This window comes from Arachis ipaensis, chromosome B03 (assembly GCF_000816755.2).
Source record: "Arachis ipaensis cultivar K30076 chromosome B03, Araip1.1, whole genome shotgun sequence".
NCBI lineage: Eukaryota > Viridiplantae > Streptophyta > Magnoliopsida > Fabales > Fabaceae > Arachis > Arachis ipaensis.
Genome location: NC_029787.2, coordinates 135397892 through 135408113, shown reverse-complemented (window position 1 = coordinate 135408113; position 10222 = coordinate 135397892). Strand labels below are relative to the sequence as shown.

The window sequence follows — 10222 nt, the reverse complement described above, 5'->3', positions numbered from 1 at the left end:
GTTTGGTCCCTTAGAGTGCGGGTCGGGTGAAGGAAAGCACTAGTCATATATTGAGGAAGTCGGGTGAAGGAAAGCACTAGTTATTGAGGAACAAAAAATCTAAATTTTCCGGTGCCGGGACTTGAACCCGGGTCTCACGGGTGAGAGCCGAGTATCCTAACCACCTAGACTACAACGGATTGTTACATGCGTGTATATAACTTATTTACAAATATACTACTATTATATGCATTAGTATATTATTGACAAAATGCGTTTGTTATGTTGAATAATAGTATCATATACACGGATTTGAGCAACTAAAATTGGAGCAATAGTAAAGGGCTTAAACCTACTGCCAACTAAAAGAAAAGAGTTGTAGCCTAAACCAAAGGCTCGCAAAACCAATTGTACTCATGCCTGAGTATGTTAGAACTTTTAGAATTTTGAAAATAGAAATACTAGATGACTAACAGAATTTATTATTTTTGACCAACAATATTTTAAAAAATGAGCTAAAAATATGTTGTTAGATTCTTAGATAAAGAAATTAAAATGATAGTTAAAAATATTGGCTAAAAATAAATTTTAATGGCCATTGAGTTTTTCTCTTTTGAGATATACTAGGTTCTCTTTCAACTTTGGCAGACATGCCAACATTCTAAAACATAGATTAAAATAAAGGAACAAGAGAAGAAGGTGTTACTGTTTGTTTGCATTTTTTTTCAACAAATTAGGTACTGAATTCTAACACAACATCTAAACCACCACAAGTAACTTTTTTTACTCTTTCTCTTTTGGATCCCTTAAAGTAATCTCTCTGTATGAACAATGTATATATCTCAGAAGAGAAGACACACTCAAATCCGTGGAATGTCATATAATGAAACCATTTGGCCGTGAGTTCCCTAGCTGGTAACATTTTTTGTACATTGAAGCTTCAGGCACAAACCTTGAGATATGGAAATTTGGACAAGGTTAACACCCCTTCCGAAGTATGTGCGCCGGAAACAATGAAGAACTCATCACAGTGTCTAACTAACTCTCTCTCTAGAACATATTTACACGGAAGAACCATGGTAGAACGAAAGCTATTACCAAGCATGCCATCAAAAAGTTACAGAATGGCTGTCCACGCCAGCATCTTCCAAAGAAGCCGGTTGAGGTACTATTACCACCGTCGATGAACCTACTTTCGTTCCACTCTTCCATAAATGAATGATTGATAACCTGTGATTCTGAAACATTTTTTGCAGTCTCTCCACATATTTCACACAACCTGTGATTGTGAAAAGGTTAGTAACTTTAAAAGTTACAGAATGGCTGTCCACGCCAGCATCTTCCAAAGAAGCCGGTTGAGGTACTATTACCACCGTCGATGAACCTACTTTTGTTCCACTCTTCTATAAATGAATAATTGATAACCTGTGATTCTGAAATATTTTTTGCAGTCTCACCACATATTTCACATAACCTGTGATTGTGAAAAGGTTAATAACTTTAACAACATACTCGACATTCAACAATGAGCAGTTCATGCAGGAGATACATAGTTATGTATTAATTCTTTTGGGGATTCAAACTCCTTCTCAAATAAGGAAAACCCACTAGGTTTACCCAACTCACCCTGAAGTTCATTACAATGGAAACTCCACGTGTCAGGGTGCAGTCATGTGGTAGAGGTTCTCCAACTAGAGACGTAAAAGTTGGAAGCAAAATAGATATGAGCTACATTACATTATTCAATTAACAAGTCTAACAAACAAAACAAAACAAGTCATGTATAATTTCATTCCTGGTTTTATGTAATGCTACAAAATTTCAGCAATTCCACAGGACAAGTCATGTATACAAAAAAACAAAAACATTGAAACCCCTACCACATATTATTCACACACATACAGCAAGAAGAATGCAGGAGTGACGGTTTCTTTTCAGAAATTAAGACAAATATCATTATTAAAGAAATGGAAATTTAGGAATCCTTATGAAATGTTTGGTATTGTCCATTAAAAATAGGTAGTGCCAGCACGATGAATAAGGTCAATGTTTAAATCTTAATCATATCATAACATTCCAAAACACCAAACACTTGAATATATAAAATTAGGAGAAAAACAGATATTGAGGTAAAAGAGACTGTTACCTGCTTCCTTTAAGCTTGAACCATGCCTCAGCACAATGACTGTGTGCAATGCCTAGCTCATCCTTACATGCACAACCAAGTTGAATCAAATCTGTACTAGTTTCATTGTTTGCAGTCCCAACCATCATTGCTTCTATTGGTTGCCCTGATGCCAGATGACAAATTCTACAAATCATTTCACCTTCCAAGTTCTCACTAAACTCTTTGTTTATATCAATTGCACATGAATTTTTATCTGTCTCAGACACTGCCTTTGGTGCTTTCATGGCTAGCTTGCTCAACCCTGATTCATTGGCTTTTGATTTCGATTTTCCATGGACATGCTCGATCTGAGCAGGAGGATCTATTACAACACAGGTCTCAAGTACAACCTCCCCACTGACCAAATTTCTTGAGCTATAACTAGTTCCTTGCTCAACCCCACACAATGTATCACTGATTTTTTGCAAGTCAGCTGTTTCCTGATCCTTAACCACTCGAGTCTCCTCCTCCTCCTCTAGCTCCGTATTCAAACCCAGATCTGAAGTTCCATTTTCTCCAACTACATCATCTCTCTCAACCAATTCACTACCATCTCCTGCATCAGTTGCAACTCCTTCTCCAACTACATTATCCAACACCTCAGCACTGTCTTCGCTTCTTGCCTGATCCATCACACCAAAATCAATCCCTTCCACTGAATTTGTATTTCCAAACCTGAAAGGAAACTCCTAGTAACCCATGCATCCCACGCTGACAAACCCCAAAAGAACAAAAATTATTAAGAGAGTATGAATAATGTGATCAAATGAAAGGTAGCAAAGCCACATCATTCAACCACCCGCTTCATGATTTAACACACAATCTTCAGAGATTGCAACAAAATCATGAAAAAGGCAAAAAGAAAGGAACTTTGGTCATATGATGGATCACCTAAATTAACCATAATGAATCACCCAAACAAACAAGGAGAAAGTGACAAAAGAGAAAGGGTTTACCTCAAAATACTAACTTATGGAAAGAAATTAAAGTCTGGGCATGTTAGAATCCATCCACACCGCGTTGAAGGTAAGTGCTTTACTGCTTATGGATGTGGGTGGTGTTGTAAGAAAGAGCATTATTAATATTTAATTTATATATGAATGTGAATGTGAACAGAAGGGTAAGAAGAGTAGCAGGGTTAGGTGAAGAAAGGAACTTGGAAAATGGTAAGAAAAAGGGATTGAGTTTGAGTGCAATTGAATCATTTCATGTCCAAAGCAAAGGATAGCAAATTCAGGGTTTTTGTCTTCATTCCATGCTTTTCACAACAGAACCCTTTTTACTTTTTTATTTTATTTTATTTTTTTCAATTGCAAAATACAAAATTTATTCCATTTAATAGCTATTTTTATCTAATTACCTGCCAAAAATGTTATAGTCTTGTTAACGAATTTAACTTTATATTGATTATTCATGCAGCTTTGTGTTAAAAAAATAAAATACTACTTTCTTGAGCACCGCAATTCATGTGATGGTTTGATATCAAGTCAACTAGTAATAACACAAGTGGGAACAAAAATAAACACTCCTGTTTGTTGATGACTTTTCTTTTTGAAGTTATCTTGCCACCTTTGCTTTTCTTCTGTGATATGAAAAAATTGACATTTAATTTGTGATTAAGCATACGACATAGTAACAGAATTTGCATAATTGCATTAACAAACAAACATTAATGAAAGTTAAGAATCTAGCTATTGCCATGAATTGCATCTCCCAGAGCAAACAAACAAAATCAAGTATCTTTCTATTTTAACACTATACCTTAATTAATCAAGTTCCTTAAACCGCGAATCTTTAACAGAAATTTGGCGCTAGTTATGTCTAACTTAAATTAACGTCTACTTGCACATTACTATACACTTTACCTTATATATATTTTGGTGTGTGTACGAATGTGAAGACAAAAATAAGTATTCCCTTAATTTATTCAAACTAATGAAGGTTGTTCTTAAATGGGACAATATTCACGTGTCAATTGACTCAATTCTTTATTACATTTAGAGATATATGCTAAACAGATAAAAGTATCATCCAGTTGGATTTTCCTAAGAAAGATATTCTCTCTGGTAACTGTCAACACTCAAATAAATACTGGTCAAATTTTCAAAGTACGAAACTCGTGTTGTTAGTGTTACATAGGGCAAAATGGTACGTATAAATTGACTAATGCCGATAGATTTGGTACATTTGAAGCTTCAGTAAGCTTGAGCTATGAAAAAGTTAAAGAATAACTACTTCCAACGGCATGGGATATTTGTTCAACATATGGATGCATTCATTTCCTGAAAAATATTTTGTCTATACAATATTGTCTGTCTTGTACACTGATTGAGATTGTGTTATTTTGATATTGTTTGTAATCATGAAGAAATGTGTAATTAAAAGTCAGAATAATAACACCAGTCTTAATCTTGGGTCTAAGATTAACTAAGACGTTGACTCTGGAAGTTGGTATAACCAGCAAGTCACGTGCAAACTGCAAAATGATGATCTTTCTAATTCATTAATTAATTTTAATTAACAAAGTATTACCTCTATCCAACAAGATATTTTTTTCTAGCCTATCTTAACAACCTGCCATGTTAGATTACCAGATCTGTTTCCATTAAGAATTAGTACTAAATGACTTATAAATCATTGCCAAATACGGCTGATGTTTAATAAAGAAAGAACAATGCTAGGGCCAGCAACATTTGTGATTGGTAGCCATCAACTAGCCATCAATGATGATTTGATGGTGTGAGATTGGTGTGAGATTTCATCCAATGGCTCACCTTTCTCTGCTGGTTACATGCTGGCCAAAATGCAATAAAATTGCTGGCCCCGTAGACTTTTCCATAAAGAAATATACCTAAGGCAAGTTCTTCACATGGTCTGCGTACATAAAAATATCTTGATTAATTTTTTTTCCCAAAATTCTTATTAATCAATCATGGCATAACCTCAAAAGTTCAGAGAATATTGGAACACAAGGGAGAAATAAATAATTCTCTGTATATAAAATAACAATATCATGAAAACCAAAAAAAAAAAAAAAAAAAGCCTGGGGAAATATAGATCCACCATAAAGAAGCAAAAGGAGTTTAGTAGGTATATATGTTGGTTGAACCGATGGATCAACTGCAGCCGTCCAGAAACCCGAGCCTCAGTTCCGGTCGGGCGCAAACTTTACACTGGTTGTGTTGTGCGGCAAAATACATGGCAAATTACACAAAAGATGGAACTTCCTCTGTTAAGCGTTAACTTACCAACCAGAATACTGTGCCCTTGGCTTAACATCATGTTCCTGCAGAATGGGGAAGTTGCAGCGCTAGTTGCCGCTTCATGTGGCCAGGGATCAACTTGTTAACAAGCTCTGGAGGTGCTGTGGATAGCTGTAACCAGTAACAACAAACAGCACAACAGGTAAAAATCACTACTAGTTAAGATACCAAAGTAACTATAACTATCAGATCATGATGATTCATAGTTAACATGATTTCTCCTATGAGGTCCCCTTGGTACAAGCAATCTGACGGATTGAAAACTGGTGTTTCTTTCTTAAGACTATATTTTATATTCATAGTTGTTTACATAGAATGTTTATATTGATGGTTGATCAGAAAAGTGAATCATACTATTCAAAATTATCCAAGTTTAATAGAATTTCCAAGAATTTGAAGCTCCAGCACAGTCACCTCTTGTTTAAAGTTGAATAGTGGTGGAAATGGACGACCATTTGGCAAGCGAGCATGGGGTTCACGAAGTTCATCAAAGAATGGGTGTGCACAAGCTTCTAGCTGCAGAACAAAAGCAGAACCATCCTCAAACTTCTAAATTATCTTTTCATTTATGCATATGTAAAATTATCAGCCAATAACCGAACAGGTAAATCATATTTGCAGCAATCTCACTCACTGCAGTACATCGGAGACTAGGGGAATACTGCAGAAGCCGGGAAGTGAGATCAATTGCTTCGGGAGGCATCTTTTTGTGGAATATCTGTAAAAATCGTCATGTTTTAGAATGTCCCTTTCTATCTACTCAACTTTGATTAGATGAAAAAACATGTCGCAGAAGGGAGATAGAAATGCAAACCTTGTGCCATGGGTGTGCTTTTATCTGTGGAAACCTGAAGTTGTTGTAGTTTGGATTCATGCAGCGGACTTCCTCTCGAGTGGGTGTGCCAAGGACCTGAAACCACATAATATTATAGGTCTAAATTCTTATGACAATAATGACATGGTAATACCAGAATAGAAAAGTAGAAACATAGCAGGTGGCATCAATTGTAGCACCTTGAAAATCTCTGCAACCTGATCCACTGCATTTTCACCCGGAAACAATGGCTGCCAAAATACCATTTGTATATCAGTTGACATATAGGCAGTAGATAATAACAAAACCAAAGATTGTTTGCATGATTCGCAATAAATGCCACATTGAAACACTCAGAGAAAAAGCAGATATAAACCTGGCCCAAAAGCAGTTCAGCAAGGACACAACCAGCTGACCAAATATCAATTGAAGTAGTATACTCAGTAGCACTAAATATGAGTTCTGGTGCGCGATAGAACCGGGAACATATATATGATATATTAGTTTCTCCTTTGACCTGACAAAAAAAAACATATCAGTTAGATCCTCTTCATTGACATTGTTAAAAAGTTGAAAGTTCATTACAATTGATAATACTTGGTTAATATTCTAACAGAATTACAGGAGAACCTAGGCAAAGTTACTAAATATAATAATGCAAGCGACACAAGGAAACATAATATGATGGATTAATATATATTTATGCCAACATACCAGCACTTTTGCACTTCCAAAATCACATATCTTAACCTGGTGTGTAACAGGGTCAACCTGGGAAAATACAAGAATGACATCAGAGCTGGAAATAATAGCTACTTATGGGAAAGACTATTACTTATAAAGTCCATTTAGAAAGCATATTAAGCCAACCAGTATATTTTGTGGCTTCAAATCTCTGTGGCATACTCCAGGGACAGTGTGGATATAAGCCAGCCCCCTGAAAATCTGGATGTGTGCCAAACATGTGAGAAGTGAAAAGGAAAGAATTATTTCCTTCTTTTAATTTTTAAAATAAAGTTTAAGACTTACCTGGTACATATAAAGTTTAACATAGATAAGAGGCATTCTTTGGTTAGCAGTGCTATAGAACTTCAAGACTCGATACATAGACTCGGGAACATATTCCATCACCAAATTAAGGAACAGCTCACCAGTACTTGTAGTGGAAAAGAAATGATGCTTCAGACAGATGATATTTGGATGATCCATTATGCGCATTAACTCTAGTTCACGACACTTATATCTTTTGTCCTGTAAAACTTTCTTGATGGCTACTGCCTCCCCATTTTCCAAGCATTTTGCCTAAAAGAAAGAATTATTACAAGATGTGGAGATTGCAGCATAAAAGTGATGAATAAAATCAAGTATTGGCATACCTGGAAAACGATTCCAAATGACCCAGTACCCACGACACGTTCTGCCATGTAACTTATAGTCTACAGAAATTCTCATAACAAAGATGTTAAAGTTTCAATCCAAGATCTATCACGATTCAGATGTGCAATTGTCTAAATCCAAAAGTATGAAGGTATAATGTTGTAAATTTTACAACTCAACGAAAGAAAATCATAACAACTATGAACTCAGGGAACAAGGACAATACCTGTTTGGGCTCCCCATCTTTTCCACCAATTGTAGTGGATATTATATTACCAGGGAGGGAATCATTCCCATTAACAACAGAAGCGGGCAGTTCCTGTCAAAATTGTCACAATTATGAACAATACTAGAATTTCAAATATTTCGCAAGGCAGTTCAACATGATTTGTCACTACAATCAACGCAAAGTAGGAAAAGTATAGGTAACCAATTCGCAAATATAACAGATACAATAACACACTCAGTAAGCTTGTTGGATAAAAAACACACAATGGATTTCTTGGCTAGGTTTATAGATGTGAATGAGTGTCTGTACACATGTCTCACTATCCAACTTGAAACACTGCTTATTGTAAATATAAAGCATTGGCACCACTACATATTGAAAATAAATAAATAAATAATCCTTTTGACTGCATAGGAAATAATCAAGTTTTAAAAATTTTATTTTTCCAACAAACTGAAGAGATCTCAACTTATTAGTAAGTTGCTACAACAAATTAAAACAAGGCAACAGGAACTAGTAAATAACAAGCAAAAGATCACAACCAATTGAGACTGACTCGTAAAATATCTTCATCGTCCTACACAAAACTCAGTTCAGAACTTGTCACAAGAAAAGAGGGATCTTGTCTTTCGGGCTCATAGACAAAAATGTTGTGCAAAGGAGCTGAATTTCTCCCATAAGAAACCCTAACAGTTGCTGAGCCACGTTAGGAAGGAAACAAAAATACAATTGGAGAAACAAGAACACTAGTGTACAGCACGCTCCTCTAAAGTCTGAAACAAGGAAAAGTGGAAGGCTTTTTTAGACCCAGTTGTATAAATTGGATAGCTTTCTCTCACCAACCAAACATGAAACATCAATGACATGAACAAACTTGAAAAGGACGAAAAGGGAAAAGCAGAGGAAAGTAGGTACCTTAAGGTGAGCCATGGAGGAAGAGAAAGAGAATGGAGTGGAGTGGAAGCGGGTGAAGAAGAGAAGATAGTGATGGATGGATGATTGTCAAGGGAATAATGGGATTGGGATGGAGGAGACAGCAAGCTTCAGCGACAACTCCATGTGATTCCAGCTCTCAACCTTTTCCTTACAACTTTTCAGTTTTCACTATCAATTCACCATTCTCTCTCTCTCTCTCTGCAATTTTCATATCAAATTTTCTTTTTTTAGCAACACATTATTAGGTTTGATGATAATTTATATACACATTAACAGTCAAAATAAATAAATAAAAAGGTGTGCATCATTAATTCATTATAAGTCAACGAGAGAAGTTAGAAATTAGAAATTAAGTGCATGGAAAAATATTGTCAAAGTTGTATAAATATTTGTTATGTTCAAATTTGACATTTAAATGAACAATGTCAAACCATATATGTCTTGTTTATTCAGTCAAACTTCTGGGTTGCAGTTAAAAAATAAAAAATAAAAAATAAAAAACCAACCTTGACCGATGAAAATATAAATAAGTACATTATATTTTATTTGAAGGTCAGCTCTACAGGGATAGGTCAATTGACTCTTCCTCGTTTTTACATGCAGGAATTCAAGTTTTGAATGCTTAAAAACAAATACCTAATTTATTCAAATAAAATTAGCACAGATAAAGAATCAATGTCTGGGGATCCATCAGATAAAGTTTATTAAATGCTTTTCAAAATGAAAAAAGGAAACTTTCTTTTTTTCGTAGGGTCAACAAAAAGAAAACAAAGCAAAAAAAGAGTTAGAAGTTATAAGAAAAGGGGAATTGTTGGGCGAAAAGAGAAAGGGGAACGAATGCTAGCGGCTTTTAAATTAATATATTATTATGTTGGTAACGAGTAACGACCCCGCCAAAGTTAACGGATTTCACATTCAACAATCCACACAACACCCAGCATAATTTATATTTTGGTCTCTTCTCAACTGCTAATCATTCATTATGTTTTAATTACCATTGTTGGGTCCAAATTAGAGTCAGTTTGAATAAACAACTTAATTAATTTTTTTTTAAAAATAATTTAAATAATAAATAATTATATTAAAAATAACTTATAAATAAATTATTTTGTGTTTGAATTTTTAATTTTAAAAATACTTATTTTATAGAAATATGATAAAAAATAATAGTATTATGAGAGAAATTATTTTTTTTTAATTTTTTTATAAATTTTTAAATAACTTTAGATTTGGTTTTAAAAATTGCACTAGACATTAATATTAGTACTTTTTATAAGTCAAAAACTCAAAAAAGTTACTTTTAAAACTTCCTAAACGGGCTTTTAAACCATTTCGCATAATTTGTCATCATATATGGATTAGAAATTCTTCCTCCATTAAAAAAATATTAGAAATTATTAAAATTTATTATTTTTAGTCATTAATTTAATTTTTTTATTTTAGTAATTCAATAAGAT

General features: G+C 34.4%; 2 protein-coding genes and 1 non-coding gene across 4 annotated transcripts; all 3 read right to left on the bottom strand.

The window, feature by feature from the left end:
- TRNAE-CUC lies at nt 107–179 on the bottom strand. The gene has a single exon. It is a non-coding gene; the product is annotated as a tRNA-Glu (tRNA).
- LOC107632179 lies at nt 553–3424 on the bottom strand. Its single transcript, XM_016335857.2, has 3 exons — nt 3103–3424; nt 2126–2857; nt 553–1258 (listed from the first exon to the last, which is right to left on the bottom strand). Exons 2-3 carry the CDS (start codon nt 2776–2778, stop codon nt 1030–1032), a joined length of 882 nt encoding a protein of 293 aa, XP_016191343.1. The 5' UTR covers nt 2779–2857; nt 3103–3424; the 3' UTR covers nt 553–1029.
- Nucleotides 4815–9013, bottom strand: LOC107632182 (shaggy-related protein kinase eta). Of its 2 annotated transcripts, XM_021120071.1 has the most exons (13): nt 8745–9013; nt 7827–7919; nt 7600–7659; nt 7253–7525; nt 7094–7168; nt 6938–6994; nt 6600–6740; nt 6424–6474; nt 6224–6319; nt 6044–6127; nt 5824–5925; nt 5395–5520; nt 4815–5020 (listed from the first exon to the last, which is right to left on the bottom strand). In XM_021120071.1, the coding sequence occupies exons 1-12, from the start codon at nt 8757–8759 to the stop codon at nt 5425–5427; spliced, it is 1143 nt and encodes a 380-aa protein (XP_020975730.1). In that variant the 5' UTR covers nt 8760–9013; the 3' UTR covers nt 4815–5020; nt 5395–5424. The 2 variants fall into 2 exon arrangements, with proteins under 2 accessions (XP_020975730.1, XP_016191345.1); XM_016335859.2 differs by lacking the exon at nt 4815–5020 and having other exon boundaries at nt 5216–5520.

Coding starts and splice junctions, on each gene's coding strand:
- LOC107632179 (XM_016335857.2), bottom strand. CDS start 2,778: ATGGATCAGGCAAGAAGCGAAGACAGTGCTGAGGTGTTGGATAATGTA. Junction 1,259..2,125: donor TTCAAGCTTAAAGGAAGCAG/GTAACAGTCTCT, acceptor TCACAATCACAG/GTTGTGTGAAATATGTGGAG.
- LOC107632182 (XM_021120071.1), bottom strand. Junction 6,995..7,093: donor TGAAGCCACAAAATATACTG/GTTGGCTTAATA, acceptor GTATTTTCCCAG/GTTGACCCTGTTACACACCA. Junction 5,926..6,043: donor CTAGTCTCCGATGTACTGCA/GTGAGTGAGATT, acceptor TTTGTTCTGCAG/CTAGAAGCTTGTGCACACCC.